The 17,658-nt window shown below is 44.9% G+C and overlaps 1 protein-coding gene across 6 annotated transcripts; it reads left to right on the top strand.

Annotated features, from left to right (window-relative positions):
- Nucleotides 1-757: 757 nt before the first annotated feature.
- On the top strand, nt 758-16,866 carry arid1aa (AT rich interactive domain 1Aa (SWI-like)). Of its 6 annotated transcripts, none has more exons than XM_044033381.1 (20): nt 758-1,948; nt 4,342-4,560; nt 4,668-5,267; nt 5,392-5,487; nt 6,216-6,456; nt 6,558-6,647; nt 6,739-6,909; nt 7,432-7,765; nt 8,824-8,969; nt 9,051-9,136; nt 9,288-9,497; nt 9,591-9,795; nt 9,979-10,114; nt 10,256-10,422; nt 10,537-10,714; nt 11,557-11,682; nt 12,275-12,368; nt 12,534-13,383; nt 13,495-13,625; nt 13,713-16,866. In XM_044033381.1, exons 1-20 carry the CDS (start codon nt 1,034-1,036, stop codon nt 15,591-15,593), a joined length of 6,876 nt encoding a protein of 2,291 aa, XP_043889316.1. In that variant the 5' UTR covers nt 758-1,033; the 3' UTR covers nt 15,594-16,866. The 6 variants fall into 6 exon arrangements, with proteins under 6 accessions (XP_043889316.1, XP_043889315.1, XP_043889314.1 ...); XM_044033380.1 differs by having other exon boundaries at nt 10,253-10,422; XM_044033379.1 differs by having other exon boundaries at nt 9,961-10,114; nt 10,259-10,422.
- Nucleotides 16,867-17,658: the final 792 nt, after the last annotated feature.

Genomic DNA, 17,658 nt, shown 5'->3' with positions numbered 1-17,658 from the left:
GAGTGTTTCTGCTTGGAGTGAGAGACAGACAGAGAGAGGAGAGGAGGAGGAGAGGGGGTGGTAGAGCCGAGTAGAGCAGAGCAGCAGGCAGGGGAGGGAATAAGAGAGAATGTGCATTGGTAGTCTCGTTTGCTGCAAGGCTTCCTCCTCCTGCTCTGGAAAAACCTGTGTTTGTTGCCTTTGCTTGCCCAAATACTTCCCAGAATAAGTGGTGGGAAATAAGTAAAACACGATTATACATATAGGTTTAGTGTTTTGTGGATTTTTAAATTGACATATAAGGCTTAGTTGTTGCTCTTTATTTTCCCTCCATTTCATTGCAGTGATGCCACCATTCTCAGTTTCATTTCCACCTTTCAGTGAGTGGTGCAGCTGTAGCACACACACGCACACATATTTGAAAAAATAATATATTTCATAAATTAATCAGATCCCACTGCACTCATTAAAATACATCTTACACATGCAAGTTTTTGTGGTAACACTCCTTGTCGTTTGATTTTAAAGTATTTTCTTTCTTTTTTATGTGTTGGGAACAGAACATGGTTGAGTTGTGTGAATATTAGACTATCTTCACGAGGAGAAAAATATTCCATCTTAATGGGGGTGGAGAGGGGGAGACAATGTAAGGTTGTAAAACAAAAAAAAAGAAAAAAGAAAAGAGTTCACTCCGCTCTGGTGAGCTGGGATCCAGTCCGTGATTTGCAGATATCTGCGTGGCTCAGTAAAATGGCTGTATGTAGCGGAGCCTCGTGTTGGTTGGGTACGCTCCCTGCCTCTACCCGGGCTCAGTAACACAACTCCCACAACAATTTCTGTCGCTGTTTTACGCATTGTATGGGGTCTCCATCGTCTCTCTAACCAATTTTCGGAACCGGAACTAAGGGGATGGAAGCCGGATTCGGTCCGGAATAAGGGGTGGGAATGAATCGGCTCAAGGATAAATGGTTATAAACAATTATTTATATTCAATGCTAGCTTGCGATTGTAACTGACTCGCCGAGAGAGGGAGAGAGAGGTGGGGGGGTATATCATGGCCGCTCAGGTCGCTAGCGCCGCCACTCTTAACACCAGCCCGCCTTCCGAACTCAAAAAACCGGATCGAGAACCCAAGGAGGAGTCGGTACCGGGGGAGAAGCAGTCGGATAAAAAGCAGTCGGGCTTGGACAGCGGATCGCCGGGCCGGGGAGATCTGCAGGACGGGGCCGAGGCTGGAAATGCAGGGGGAGGAGGGGAACCTGAGATGAAGAACGGGAATGGGAACCCGCCCAGGGCTAACAATAATAACCAGAATGACTCTGTTGGACCGGAGGGAAATAACCATCCCGGTCTCGTGCATCACCACGGCACCGCTTTTCCACCACCTTCGTACGGATACAGTCAGCACTACGGTCGGGCCCCTTTTCATCAACATGGCGGACAACAAAGCCCTGGCATGGCAGCTGCTGCGGGTCCGGTCGTGCAGTCGAACAACATGATGGACCCGTATCAACCCAATTCGCACGAGCATGGCTTTTCCAACCACCAGTTTAACAATTACAACCCATTCCCGAACAGGACTCCCTACCCGGGCCAAGCATACGCCATGAACTCGCCGCGCAATACTCAGGCGCCGACAGCTGGGGGGCAGCCAGCTAAGCAGCAGCCAGCAGCGGGAGGACCCACGGCGATGGCTGGATCATACAGTAACCAGAGATATAACATTGGGAACCCTCAGCCCACATCTACACCGACACTGAACAAGCTCCTAACGTCCCCCAGCTCAACGCGGGGATATCCCAACTACCCGTCTAGCGACTACAGTAGCCAAGAAGGAGCTAGTAAGGGACCAGCAGACATGGGCAGTAGCGGCCAGTATGGAGGGAGCAATCCGGGCTGGCAACAAAGGAGTCATCACCCGTCGCCCATGAGCCCGGGAAGTGCCGGGCAGCCGCTAGTTAGAAACCAGGTAAATTCATATTATTACAGGAACATGATGTGAGCTTTAGCACGTCTGCTTCCCCCTCCTAGCTAGTTCACAACGTAGCAGGCCAGCCATTGTCTGATACCAGTTCTCAAAGACTCTAAAATGGCTGCCTCTGCTGTGTGTTTTTTTCCTCAACACCAGGCCGTTAATTAGTTGTGTTTTTATATTTTTAAACGTACACAGTCACACAATGGCGACGCGTGAACAATATATGAGTAGTTGAATCGATGTAAGGACGTCCAGGGAGCCGAGAAGGCCCGACTTTGAGAAGGACTGAAAATACTCGCCGATGAGCAATGGCTCTTTTTTTCTTCTCTCGATAGCTTTTCCACGCGCAGCATACGTTGGAAGTGAACGTTAATTAAATTTACTGTACACAAACCAGTCGGTTATAGAAAATGCAGCTTTTTCCTCACACATTTTACGATTATAGTTGCTTACAATGTCACATTTCTTTTGTTTTCTTGTCCGATAAACTGTAATTTTGTGGTCATGGCGGAGAGAGGTGTGTTATCATGCCTGATCTTCCTCTAGCTATTTGTTAAATACCACCTGAACGTTCAGTTTTAAAGGAATTTAAATGCCCCGTGGTGTGTTAGGAAACTAATGAAATAAGAGTATTATTATATTTTGATTAATTGCGGTTCTCTATGCTGAAAAGCCTCCGGGCTTCACATGCCTGGATGCAGCTAGCTCAGCATATGAGTGAGTGTCAGCAGCCTGCAGATTGCAGTTTGCACTGGGATTTGAATTGTGGAGGTAAAATCCTACTGTCAAAGCCAGGAGATAGTTGGTCTTGGGTTGACATGCTAGCTGAAATCTGATTGGCTCCTCATCTGCTGCTCATGGCCATTTATAATTACATGTGATGCAAGGCAACAGTTGCTGATAAGAGCAAGCAGCATTAACTGTGGTGGCAGGGTCAGCAGAGGTACTGCTGCTTCACTCCTCTTCACAGCCCACTATTCAAAAACATGTAGTGTTGCAGCTGGAGTGTAGATACTTTTTTTTTTAAAGATTTGATATTTTGGGCAGTTGTCTTGTAAAATGATGAATATTAATGCTAACACTAATCATCATCTATAACAGATATGCAGCATGGTGTCTGATATTCCCATCAGATACAACATATCTGTCCTCATAGTTGATAGTTGAAATGTGTATATTATAACAGCTGTGGCCTGATCATTGTATGTGACAGGAAGTGTGTTGTTTGTGAGCATAATGCATATAAACCGATGAAGTAGCATTACTATAGTCTCAAAATGTTTACATCATAACAACTTATGACATTTGCTGCTTTATTGGTTTCCATATTTATTGATTTCCATACCACCTGAATTGTTATCTTGGTAAGCCCTGGACAAACACATCTTTGACTGAGGTGCCTTTGTTTTTCATGTATTGTAATTTGCTACATGGTATAAGAATGCACATTTGAATTCTGTGTATATGTCGTATGCACATGTGGAGTGCTGAGGCATGCCACACAAGTTTGACTGTGTGGCTGCAAAGAATTCCCCCCAATCCCCCCCCCCCAAGCCAATCAGAAGGCAGTCCACCATCTCTCACTCACCAAGGGAGTTTCCTCTGTGTCTTATGCAGATTAGCCATGTGCTGCTCCTATTTATTTCACTTCATTATGTTGGATCTACAGAATGTCTTCTTTAGCATTTTGCATACTATTTGTCAAGGACCAATGTTATTATGGGGAGGCTCATATCACTTAAATGTGCATGTGGGAATTCACTAAATGGCTATTCTTTAGGTTTATTATTAGATTTTATGTCTTTGCTTAAATGATCATAAAACTCCTTACATGTAAGTGAAGCTTAGGAGAAGACAACACTGATTTGGGGGTTACCACTAAATGGCACCCATTTTAGCAGCAAGGTTAGAGACAGAAATATTTGTGTACGTTTTTCACTCTCTCCATCTGTTGTGAAAGTACTTCCTTCACTTTCCGATGTCATTCATCCAGAGCCAGACTGCCTTCTCTGGGGGGAAAAAGCTACTTGGACCAGGCTCAAAACAGGAGCACAGCTGGGATATGTTTAAGATTGGGCAGACTGCCCTCCATTCGAAAGGAGATATATATAGCTCTGTTGACTTCCGCAACTATGGCAAAGTGAGGTGAAAAAAAACTCAGAGTAATGACCGTGGGAAATAAGGTGGAAAAAGGCACAGTTTCCGCATTCACTTAGGTTTGTTTTTACACACTTAATTCTTCGAAAGTTGTGCTCTGCTGCCAAGGTTTTTATGGACTTTGAAGAAATGGCATAATTCATTTGTACAAGAATGAGGAGGGAGGCATGCTTGTGTTGTTTGGTTGTTGGATTTATTAATGTATTTCCTCATTTTCATACTACTTGCAGCCACCTGGTCCCATGGACCCGATGGGCAAAATGAGAGGCCAGCTATACGGAGCAGGCAGTCCATATGGTCAGCAGTCGCAACAGGGGCCTCCCACAGGTCCTCAACAGGGCCCCGGTTACCCTGGACAGGGCTATGGCCCTCCAGGTCCCCAGCGATACCCAGTAGGAATGCAAGGACGTACACCCGGAGGCATGGGTGGCATGCCATATGGTCCACAGGTATTAAATATGATTTTTCTTACTGAAGTTAAATCTCAGTTTCTTAATTTCATCTGTTTCATCTGTATCAGTGTTTTACATCTTAAGCATTTGTATTCTCTGTGTAGATGGGATCTTATGGACAACAGGGACCAGGAAGCTATGGCTCTCAAGGCCAGGCACCGTATTATGGTCAGCCAGGCCAGGGTCCTCATCCTAGCCAGCAGCAAACCCCCTACTCGCAGCCTCCTCCAGGACAACCAGGTGGCCAAACACCGTACCCAGGGCAACCCCACCCTGCACCAACTTCAGCTGCTCATACCCAGGGAGGACCACCGTATCAGCAGCCTCACATGCCCCCACAGGCGCAGGGGCCACTGCCAGGCCCATCCCAAGGGCCTCCACAATCTCAGCCACCTTATTCTCAAGCCTCAGTCCCACAGTCAGGCCAATCTCCCTATGCCCAGCAGTCAGGCCCTCCTAGTCAGGCCTCGCAGCAGCCAAGTTCTCAGCCACCTCCTGGATCACAGGGCCAGGCCAACTACCCAGGATCCACACAGGGGCCTCAGCAGCCTCCCTCTCAGCAGCAGCAGGCACAGTCTCAGCCTCCTCAGCAGCCACCGGGACACAGCCAACACCCACAGGGCCCACCTGCAGCGTACCCACCGAACCCGCAGCAGCAAGCACAACAGTCCCCTTATCAGCGATTTCCTCCTCCACAACAGCAGGTACTAAACTCGGTTTTGGATCATGTTCATCATCTTTAATTATCATTCACAGTGTGTGTTCATATGCATGCACCTCTGTATATTAGACAGCACACACTGAAGCACATGTTCTGTTGTCTTATAGGAGGTATCCCAGGACTCGTTTCAGTCCAACGCCCCTCCATCCACTCAGCCTAAATCTGGCCCAGAGGATGGCCAAGGCCGCCCATCTAGCCTCCCGGTCAGTTACGCTTGTTATATCACTGCTGGAACATAAAATATCGTTTTCACACTGTACTTACTCTTCTCACCTCTAAAGTTAGACGGCGACATTATATTCATGCCCCTCTAGTTTTTACAACACAGGCCATTCATTTTACTACTATCCAAAACATGACAGCATTTAGCCTAATCCCCTTTAAAAACTTCCTTTGTGTAACTCTGAAAGTCACCCGTTGGATGTTTTGAATGTTTTTTTAACTGCATGCTCATAATGCAGCTGCTGTTCTGACCTTCCCTTGATGCTTGTCGAGTAGATTTTGTGTGCTGTTGCATGTTTGTGGTTGTTGAATGGTAGCTGTGTTGTGATACTTGAAGAAAGAAGGTGCTGTGTAAAGAGTACGGAGATAAATACAAGAGAGTTTGTTTGTGTTAAATCACATGGCAAGGCTGCTCCTACAAGCTGACTCAGCTTGTGTCTTAAAACCTTGGTAACCATGACAACCATCTGCACTAATGTACACTTTTTGAGAGATAAATTAGGACAAAGGCCTCTGGGTCTGTGTGTATTAATTTTATGTGCACTTACTACTTACTACTTACTACAGCCAATACATGAAATAAACCTTACCTTACTAATAGTAGGTATGTGGATCTAAGTGATTTAACACAACCTGTTAAAATGTATAAAAGCTGAGTTAACTGAACCTATTTTAAATTATCTTTGCTCCTCTCTCTTTGCTTTTGTAGGACCTGTCAGGCTCCATTGACGACCTGCCCACTGGAACAGAGGGCGCCCTTAGTCCCGGCGTGAGCACGTCGGGAGTGTCGAGCAGTCAGGGCGAGCAAAGTAACCCGGCACAGTCGCCCTTCTCTCCTCACACGTCCCCCCACCTGTCAGGCATCCGAGGGCCTTCACCTTCCCCAGCTGGTTCCCCCGCCAGTGCCAGCACACCCCGCACAGGACCGCTGTCACCCGCCAACATGCCAGGTGCGCCGACTCCTCAAACACTTAACTTTAAAACTGCAGTGGTTTAATACTCCATACGTTTTTTGAGCTCACATTAACTTCAGTTAAATATTGTTGTTCAGGGACCCAGATGCCTCCCAGGCCATCAAGTGTACAGTCAGATGGGAGCCTACACCCAACAATGAACCAGTCTCCTATGACCCAGGACAGAGGTATGCTGCAGTCAAACATAGTGTCCACAGGGATAACCATGACAAGAGTGGGGCTGCAGCATCACTCTCTTCCTTTCTTTTCCTCTTTCAGGTTTTATGCAGAGAAACCCACAGATGCCCCCATACGGCTCTCCTCAGTCAGCCTCTGCACTCTCACCACGCCAGTCTTCAGGGGGACAGATGCATCCTGCGATGGCTCCTTATCAGCAGAACAACTCTATGGGTGGCTTTGGGCAGCATGCGGGACAATATGGCCCCCAAGGTGTGTAATTTGGAATCATCTCTGTCATGTGTTGACTTTTCATATTGATGTTTGAATGAATTTGAATGTTTCTTAGGGAAGTATTTTTATAGGCTTACATTTGTAATCCTAAAAGTTTTCAGTTGAAAGTACTACCCGTTTTTTCTCATTCACATTTCCTAGTACACAAACCTATGGAACATGCTATATGTCCCTGTCTAGTAGGAATACCATGCTATATTGGTCCCTCCCTCTTGACTCTGTTGTGGCTATTAATAGCTATGAAGCAGAGAGTCAGCTGACTAGCAGAGGCTTCTGTCAGTAGAGCAGAGACTGTGACGAAGGCTTGTTGCTCAGGGTACATAGCTCTCTGTGCTAATACACTAAAGGAAAATACAGTCATTGCTATAACAGTTCACTATTAATATTTTTGTACACAGAAAAAAAACTTCAGTTTGTTGCAGTAATATTTTTTCCAGATTTGTGTCAAACTTGAGCCAAGTAGTTGCCCTAACTGTTTTTTTTCTTTTTTGTCATCTTTAGGTTATCCTCGCCAACCTGGCTATAGCAACATGCCCAATGCTAATTACCCTGGGCCTGGCATGGGCCCAATGAACCCTATGGCAGGACAAGGTGGAGGGCCACCATATGCTGGCATACCTCCAGGGAGGATGCCTCCGAATCAAATGGGGGCACGTCCCTATGGCCCCAATATGGGTCCAAATATGGGGCCCAACATGGGTCCAAACATGCCTCCAAACATGGGGAACATGCCACCCCAGGTAGGCTCAGGAATGTGTCCACCTCCAGGCATGAACAGAAAGCCCCAGGACCCTGCAGCCATGCAGCACCCTGCCACCAACTCCATGCACAATAGGTTGGTTGATGCTATGCCAACAATTACTTCACACTTAACTTAAAAGTGACTTCTCACTCATGTTTAAATAAGACGCATTTTGACATCAAAGTAGACTGGATCAATTTGATGCCGTAAAAGTACGCATATTTAGGCCTGGTTTAAGCTGTGTTTCTGCTATGTTTGGCTCGCCTGTCTCCTTACAATACCAATATATTTATGACTATATGTTCTTATGACTATATGTTCGCACACATGCGTACTAAACACATACATACTAAATCCACGATGGACTGATAAAAACAACTTGTTAAAATTCAGCAGTCTGTTTTCTTAAATTCTCCTACTTTTGTTGTTTTTAATGGTTCTTTGTAAACAGAATGAAGGTTGTACTGAGTAATGCAGACAGAAGGAAAACCTCAGTGAAGTAGACAGTCTGAGAGAGAGCGTACCTGCAACACAAACACAAGTAGCTTGTGTTGTGATGACTGGTATAAACATAATCAAGTTCCCCCTTGTTAAACAAGTATGGTCCTTGGTCATGTTCCTTCTCAAACCTCAGCCTCACCCACCTCCTTTTTGCTTTGGAGACAGAAAGAGAGAGAATCTGGTTTTCTCCTGCTATAAGTTTAACCTACACAAGGTTTATTGTAGTCTTAGCATCCACTCACTCCACAGACAACTGCTTAAGAAACATTAAAATATTTAAAATATGTTTTTCATGTTTTCAGATTCAGCTTAGACACTAAAACGACTTTGATAGGTGTCAGTGTTGTCATTGTCAGTACAACGTCAACATCAACAGACTTTCGTTCTGTTTATGTTTGCTGGGAACTGCGTGCGCCACGCGTGAAATACTGGTGACATGCCTTAGCTCAAAAATAGATGTGTCTCAAATGCCTCTCAGGCATGCAGTGTGTGTGTGAACACTCTCATTTTGCTTTTTTCTCGCACATTTACATGACCTGACACTAATGGTGTGCTACTCAGACATTTTCCAAGGTTGGCAAATCTGAGAAGTGCCATACTTTGTCACTGTTGCGTATACTAGACATTCATATGTTTTGTACTTCACCCAGGATGCCTGGTTACCCCAACATGTCTCCTGGCATGATGGGATCTGGACCACCTTATGGTCCTCCCATGAACAACATGCCTGGAATGATGAACACTCAAGGTGGATCACCTTATCCTATGGGGCCAAACATGGCCAATAACTCAAGTGGTAAGTTGTATAGCAATGGCCACATGAAGTGTTATTCTCTTCTTTTGCGTTGCAATTTCCAATATCTGTGATTATGCCTAGGTATGGCCCCCAGTCCTGAGATGAACAACAAGATGAATAATAAAGTAGATGGGAGTGTTACACCCAAACCAGAAACTAAATCCAAGGTAACCTCTCTACTATATTGTACTGTACAGTAGTTTTGAAAACTTGAACACTTCATATGTCATATGTAGGTGCATGTTGATTTTATTTTTTTTGTAGCTCTGCTGTTAGAAATGTCTTTAATTGTTGTTTTTTTTGTTTTGCACAAAACAGAAGTCCAATTCTTCCACCACAACCAATGAATCGATAACACGACTCTACGAGTTAGGACCTGAGCCAGACAGGAAGATGTGGGTCGACCGTTACCTGGCTTTCATTGAAGAGAAAGCCATGAGCATGACCAACTTGCCTGCTGTAGGACGCAAACCCCTTGACCTTTTCCGACTCTACGTGTCAGTTAAAGACATCGGAGGAATGACACAGGTTAATACAGTGTTATCAAACTGCAGTAACTTCCAATAAACTTGTCATTTTCTTTGTTTCTTTTCTAATTATGTCCCACTGTCTATACCTCAGGTGAATAAAAGTAAGAAGTGGCGTGACCTAGCTACTTCCCTGAATGTGGGTACATCCAGCAGTGCTGCCAGTTCTTTGAAGAAACAGTACATTCAGTGTTTGTATGCATTCGAGTGCAAAATTGAACGTGGAGAGGACCCTCCTCCTGAGATTTTTACGGACAACAAAAAGAACCAAGCTGCTAAGGTCCAGCCACCATCTCCAGGTAAGATCTGTGCATCGTAACAGTTTGGCAGATCAACATGCCATTTAGTGCAGTCTGAGTGAAACAAATCCAGCCTTCCAAAAATCAATGCATAACCTATCATATTTGAGTGTCATTAAAGTCATGTACCATGTCTTTCTGCTCCTTCTTTATTTCAAACTGAAGCGTCCCTCTGCTCCACAGCTGGGTCAGGTTCTCTGCAGGGTCCTCAGACACCCCAGTCCACCAGCAGCTCAATGGCAGAGGGGGGAGACTTAAAACCTCCCACCCCAGCCTCCACTCCTCATTCCCAGATGCCCCCCATGCCGCCTGTGTCCAGGTGAGTTTTGTTTAAGGTTTTTTAACAGATTTTTCTTCAAATGTACTTAGTGAAACTAATGTCTTTCTTAATTTCCTTCTGTCTCTCCCTCTTACTCCCAATTACCCCTCCTCCCACTCATCTTTGCTTACCCCTTAGGAGTAGTGTTAACCTGCAGGACCCCTTCTCTGAAGGAAATGACCCTGCTTTCCCAAGGAAGAACATGACACCCAACTCTGCCTATCAATCTGGCATGAACACACCAGACATGCAGGGGCGCATGGGTTCCTATGAACCTAACAAGGACCCATTTAGTAACATGCGGAAAGGTGGGCAAATGGAATAGACCAAAGCTAAATAGATCAAGTTGTCTTAACTGCTTTCTTATTGACCCATTACGTTAATTCACCTCTAATGGGCTTCAATTTTGAATACATTTGCAGTTGGGGAGCAGTTTTTACCTGCTAATCAAGGCCCTAACAGTGGGGTGGGTGACCAGCCACAGCAGCCACCGCCGCAACAGCAGCAGCCTACATTCAACAGAGGACCACATGGGGCAATGGGCACGATGCCAATGGGGCCCAGACAGCAGTATTCCTATGGACCAGGCTATGACAGGAGGTAAATATTGTTTAATACTACTGATGGAGGAGATATTTTTTCAATGCAAAGTTTTGTATATGTCAGAGATGCACCCAAGCATTTACCTTTGGGAGTAGATGTTTTTGATCTCAAATGTAAGTGACTTTGAAGTAACACTGATGCTTTTTTCATTTATCCTTGCTTTGGGTTCATGATGTCATGCCACAGTGTTCTGTGCAAATAAATACAAACAAAAAGTCTTCACATTCAGTGACTTTTTGAGAAATGGTGCAATTTTTGAGAGGGCTGATGTGGTTGAACTGTGGTACATTATTTTACTGTCTTTCTTGTATTTTATTTTTCTCTGCTTATGAATCATACAAACACATTTGCACTTACATTTCATTATTAGTGCCTGTTGCAAAATCTTTTTATTCTTTACCCCCCTTTATCATTTGTATTATGATTAAAATTTGTGCGAACAAGGTTTGTTTAAGTTGTACTTTCCTCCATACAATGCTGTGTGAATGCAGAGTATTCACACTGCTGCCTTTGATCTGTGCAAGGCAAAATCAAAACACAAGATACACAAAGATCAAAGGAAAACACCACATCAAGGCTGAACAATGTATTGAGGTGCACCAAGAAGCAGGCACACTGAATTTATGATTCAGTTTGAATATTTCCTCCCTGCAAATTTGTACGGCTCAATTATATCCACATAAAACGGTGGGACTATGTTTATGCATTGAATATTGCATTTGGTGAGTTAAGACGTTTTATCCACTGTATTAACAAACATCATAGAAGCAGATGTGTTGGACCTGTCTGATTTCTGGCAGTGACTTTTTAAATGATGGAAAATGTATATTCTTTCACAGATCAGAACCAGGAATGGGTCCAGAAGGCAACATGGGAACCGGTGCTCCTCAGCCAAACCCTATGATGCCTGCCAATGCCGAAGCAGGGATGTATTCACCAAATCGCTTCCCTCCACAGCAACCACGGTCAGTTCACATATCACTACATTTGCCATACGTCTTAGGTTAAAAGCCATCATTGATTGAAACTGATTAATCTTCATGTATAGAATATTGTGCTTGTGTAGTTATTTAATCTTTGAATATTTCAGCAGTGCTGGCAGTTTTACTTTCATATGCATTATCTTTATGGATGTGTATCAATATAAGATCACATCCTAAACAGAATTTTTGACATCCTGTAACAAAATATGTCCCCGGGTCTCTTTGAGTTCATTTATGTGGATGTGATGATGTAAGCACAGTCAAGGTTGCGTGAATTTAAATTTCCTTCTTACAAATCCCATGATATAATCAAATAACATAAGATAATAAAATGGGATTAGCGGTTGACATTCAGCATCTTTATTTGTCAATTGATGAAAATAAGATGCAGATTGTTTTAATGAATGTGTGAAGCTGTAAACTAAAAGCTACAATTGAAACTGGATTTTTTTGTTTCATAGTCATTCATTTATTACTGAATACCATGAAGAATGTGTCTGACTGCACATATGCGACAGTGGGTTTTGTCTTTCGTGATGCATAATGTTCATACAGAAACTGGGCTTGTTTGCAGGCATGATTCCTATGGTAATCAGTATCCTGGACAGGGAACGCCCCCTACTGGCTCCTACCCAAATCAGCAGCCTGGAATGTATCCACAACAACAGGTAAAGATCCATTTGAATTACATTAACACACAATACACATTTTGCTTTTTGATTTAATTACTGTCATGATATATTTTGTGTTTTGAGAAGGAAATGGTTTGGACCCATTTCACATTTTTTTTTACTTAAATAATTGTTATTCTGTGTACATTTTTTAATGTGCAGAGTTACAAGCGTCATGGAGAAGGTGTTTACCCTCCATCTAAACGTCATGAGGCTGAGTACAGTGGGCCTTTCCCCGGTGGACAACAACAACCACCACCACAGCCGCAGCAACAGCAAGGAGGCACCACTGCACCCTCTTCAGGACAGCAGGAGTCATACAATCAATACAGTGGTAGTGGGCCCTACACTGGCCCTGATCGCCGCCCACCTGGCCCAGGCAATCAATTCCCCTACCCCTTTGGTCGTGAACGGATGCAGGGAGCGACTGGGCCCAACGCTCAACCTAACATGCCCCCTCAGATGATGCAGTCAGGCCCCGAGGGTCCTCAGGGAGGCATGTGGCAAGGACCACGAGACATGAACTATCAAAACTACCCCAGCCGTCAAGGTGGCCCTGGGGGCCCGCCCCCGGGACCTGGTTACCCTGGTATGAACCGTTCAGAGGAGATGATGTCATCAGAACAGCGTATGAATCATGATGGTCAGTGGGGTGGTCAAATGGGTCCACGGCAGCCCCCTTATGGTCCTGCAGGGCCTGGCCAACCTATGCCTCGTTCAGTACAGTCCAACTATCAGCCCCCTCAGGGTGTGCAGAACCACATTCCACAGGTGTCCAGTCCGGCCTCCATGCCCCGCCCTATGGAGAGCAGGACATCACCCAGTAAATCTCCGTACATTCACGGAGTAATGAAGATGCAGAAGGCTGGACCTCCAGTGCCTGCATCTCACATAGTGCCCCCTCCAGTACAGTCTCCTCTAATAAGGCGAGACATGCCTTTTCCCCCAGGCTCTATAGAAGCTAGCCATCCTGTTCTGAAACCACGTCGGAGACTCACTATGAAAGATATTGGTAAGACTACACATAAGTATAAATAATATCTGTCGCTGTCAATTTTTTGTTGATGTAGGTATTCAGTGGGAAAAGCCAATTGATTTTATTATCTTTTTTCCTTGACTATAGGGACACCAGAGGCCTGGAGAGTCATGATGTCATTAAAGTCTGGTTTACTGGCTGAGAGTACATGGGCCTTAGATACTATCAACATTCTCCTGTACGATGACAGCAGTATTTCAACCTTTGATCTCAACACGGTGAGACTTAAGCTCTAACCCTTAATGACACTATTGTGTGCATGGTGATCATGTCTAAACTGTTCTACATTTCTGCTCTTTCTTCAGTTGCCTGGTTTCCTTGAGTTGGTGGTTGAGTATTTCAGACGTTGCCTCATTGAGATCTTTGGCATTCTCCGAGAGTATGAGGTTGGAGACCCTGGCCAGAGGACGCTACTTGATCCTAATGCCTTGAAACAAGACTGGGACTGCCCTGAAGAAGAGGACCCACAGGCTGAGGACATGGATCAAGAGGAAGGTGATGATGATGATGAAGAGGAGGAGGAACAAGAAACAGATGGGCCAGCTCATGTGAAAGAGGAGAAAGAGCAAGAGCAGTGCAGCAAATCTCGCGGCCGAGATGAGGTGACAGAAGATGAGGAGAGGAAAAGCAAAGGCTCTTCATCTGAACAGGCAGGCTCATTGCAATCCTTACCTGCGCATGAGAGACCTAAACAAGCCAGCAAATTTGACAAGTTTCCCCTGAAGGTGGTACGAAAGAAAGATCCATTTGTAGCTGGCCAGTCTAATAATCATGGCAAACTGCAGGAGTTTGACAGTGGGTTAATTCACTGGAGTGCTGGAGGGGGAGACTCAACAGAACACATCCAGACCCACTTTGAACCCCGCAAAGACTTCTTGGGACATCGAGAGCGATTCCCTGTGCCCTCAATTTTGCTAAAGAGACGAGTCCCTGAAGAAGAGATACAGGAAATTTGCTTGCCAATGGAGGAGGAGAAAATGAAGCAAGATGATGAAGAAATGCCACAAGAGTCTTCTTCCTCTGAGAAAGTAGCTGTCTCTGAGAAGGCCACTCCTTCACCAAGCAATGAGGAGGAGAAGAAAACACCTTCTGAAATTAAAACAGTTGAGAATGGTGCTCTCCAGGAGAATAATAGACAAATTCTTTCCACCGGCAGCGTTTTATTCCAGCGGGCACGGCAGACTGGCACCATCCTGGAGGATGAGCCTCACAGTAAAGACGAGGGGCCGCTCGTTACTCTGGCTAACTGGCAGGATGCCTTGGCCCGTCGTTGCATTTGTGTCTCCAATATTGTCCGCAGTCTGTCCTTTGTACCAGGCAATGACCACGAGATGTCCAAACATCCTGGGCTGTTGCTGCTACTGGGCCGTCTGATCCTGCTCCACCACAGGCACCCTGAACGCAAACAGGCCCCGCTCACCTATGAGAAAGATGAGGATACAGAAGAAGGAATGGGCCAAAGGGATGAATGGTGGTGGGACTGCTTGGAGCTCCTGAGGGAGAACACGCTGGTCACATTGGCGAACATATCAGGCCAACTTGACCTCTCCATCTACCCAGAGAGCATCTGCCTGCCCTTGTTGGATGGTCTTCTCCACTGGGCTGTCTGCCCCTCCGCAGAGGCCCAGGATCCCTTTCCCACCCTGGGCCCCCATAGTGCTTTGTCACCTCAGAGACTGGTCCTGGAGACGTTAAGTAAATTAAGCATTCAAGACAACAACGTGGACCTCATCTTGGCCACTCCACCATTCAGTCGGCTAGAGAAGCTATATGGAAACCTGGTGCGGCTAATTGGTGACAGGAAAATTGCAGTCTGCAGGGAGATGGCTGTTGTCCTACTGGCAAACCTGGCCCAGGGTGACACTATGGCAGCCCGAGCCATCGCTGTTCAGAAGGGCAGTGTGGGCAACTTGTTGGGCTTTCTGGAGGATAGTCTGGCTGCCACACAGCTTCAGCAGAGCCAGAGCTCTCTACTACACCTGCAGGGGATGCACTTCGAACCCACAAGCCCGGACATGATGCGGCGAGCTGCCCGGGCTCTGCACGCCTTAGCCAAGGTGGAGGAGAACCACTCAGAGTTCACACTACATGAGTCCCGACTCCTCGACCTTTCGGTGTCTCCCCTAATGAACTCGCTGGTTTCTCATGTTATCTGTGATGTACTCTTTTTGATAGGCCAGTCATGACAGCTGTAGGGAGCCGTGGCTCCACTTTCTGGGGGTTTAATCCCCAATCCCCTCTTCCCTGGTAACCTGGCTTGTGTGTGTAACAGGGCAAGGAAAGTTCAAGTGACTGTCTTTTTAATTTATGAAAATCCTTCAGATTCCATTCTCTGAGCCCTCCCCAGGCCGTCCTTCCTCGAGGAGGATAATCACAGAGCTGTGGTGGATTACAAACCAGAGAGATGCCCACAAAGTGACACTACTTGCAAAATGAATGCCAACTGGATGATACAAAGCAGAGCACCGTGGTTGGGAGACTGTTCTGCACTTGGGGGAAAAGTACTTTTTAATAAAGATAAATAAATGAATAAATAGCTGAAAAACAAAAACTGTAACCAAAGTTGCTGTCTCGTTTACAGTGAGTTTGGGAGACACAGTGTGCCCTAGCTCTCCCTCAAGGGCACAGTGAGTCTGTAACTGGTTGATGTTCAGAGGTGAAGCAGACTGACAAGTGGCCTACTGGTTATTGTTGCTGTAGTTGGATTCTCACCAGTCAGCCTGGCAGCAGACAAAGTGCTGTCAATAGACACCTTCACCAGGGAGGCCTGTGCAGTGTGCAGTAGATTGTAGGACATTTTCTGTACCATACTGCTCTTGAGTGTAAGCATTCTGTAACACGTTTCACACAGAAAGCTGATGATGCAGCTCTTCTAGAGTTTGAGGTCATTTTAGTTTGGTGTTAAACAGAAAATGGCTTTCTTCCCCAAAGTATCAAGAACCTACAACACCCTTACCTCCTCTTATCCCTTGATTGTATGAATACCCTTATGAAAAGAAATCACCTCTTAGGACTGGTTTTCAACTTCAAATACAGCTTTGCTGTGGTGTATATATAATGTTGTACATTACACTTCCTTTCTCTGTGTCTGTCTCTGTCTGTGTCACTATTCTCACTCTTCTTATTGGTGAGGAATGGAGGCTGACTTGTGAGTTTGGTCCGTTACCTCCACTCCCTGCTGATTAGACCCACTCCTCTGGTCTCTCCACAGCTCCACAGTACGGCAGACACGGCTCAGACCTGTTATCTCCTGGTACAACAAAAATAAACTAGATGAAGTACACATTGACAACTTTTCTCTGAACATGGATTCTGCATATTTGTATTTCAGACTATGTAGCTAAGACAACATGTAAATTCCTCCCTTTCCCTTTTTTGGCTCAATGAATATCATTTATTCAGTATGAAATCTTTATACTATATGTTCCACGTGGTAAGAATAAATGTACATTAAATCTTCGTAAGCTGTTTGATGGTTTTGTTCCAGAATCATAACCTCTTTTGAACAAACAACTCTACATACTCTTGAGAAGTGTCTACACTTAAGTGTTCAGGAAACTAACTGGGTCTCTTTGATAGTGTCTGAAGCACATTACCAGGGGTCTGAAAATATTCCATAATCATACATTAAAATCATTATATATGCTCTTTATAGGCCTGTATTTTTACTTTTTTACAAAAGGCTTCACAGTGCGGACTGCAAGTTTTTCTTTCATTTTGTAATCCAAAATAGTGACTAGATTACTTTATAATCAAAGAATTGTGAAATTGTTCCAAATTAAATGCATGCAGTGGAATTATTTTAAATTTTGTGGGGTCCCTGGCCTAGAACAAAATTGGGAACTTTGTGTAACAGTTTTCTTGTTTCAGTAATGATGATTACAACCACTTAGAAACCAGTTCACATGCAAGTTGCCAACCATTAGTAGGTGACAGGGAGAACCACTGAATGTCAGTACCCACCATCAAATGTTAGGCAGTAGGCACAGAACAGGGGACAAACCAAAGTTTTGGGTGTGGCCTTTTTCTTTATATTTGACCAAGACTATATGAAAGGTAGTTTGTTGATGTACTGTACATTTTTTGTAATACATTATTAATGATAGTTATCACTTGTTTAGGGTTAGCTCAGCTTCAAGGTTCTTAAAGGAGCACGAATTGCAATATTTTTTATATTAAAATAAATACTTTTTATGTAGGATATATGCTTGCACCATTTGGAAATCCAGCCCGCTCGACAGTCTTAAACGC

The sequence above is a fragment of the Solea senegalensis genome, linkage group LG9, assembly GCF_019176455.1.
Source record: "Solea senegalensis isolate Sse05_10M linkage group LG9, IFAPA_SoseM_1, whole genome shotgun sequence".
NCBI classification, from domain to species: domain Eukaryota; kingdom Metazoa; phylum Chordata; class Actinopteri; order Pleuronectiformes; family Soleidae; genus Solea; species Solea senegalensis.
Note: the sequence above shows the minus strand (reverse complement) of the source record. Positions and strands in the feature narration are given on the sequence as shown.

Excerpts from the sequence above, each read along its gene's own strand:
- arid1aa (XM_044033377.1), top strand. The coding sequence starts at position 1,034 with ATGGCCGCTCAGGTCGCTAGCGCCGCCACTCTTAACACCAGCCCGCCT. Across the intron at positions 5,488-6,215 it reads GCCGCCCATCTAGCCTCCCG|GACCTGTCAGGCTCCATTGA; the intron begins GTCAGTTACGCT and ends TTGCTTTTGTAG. Across the intron at positions 9,498-9,590 it reads ACATCGGAGGAATGACACAG|GTGAATAAAAGTAAGAAGTG; the intron begins GTTAATACAGTG and ends TCTATACCTCAG.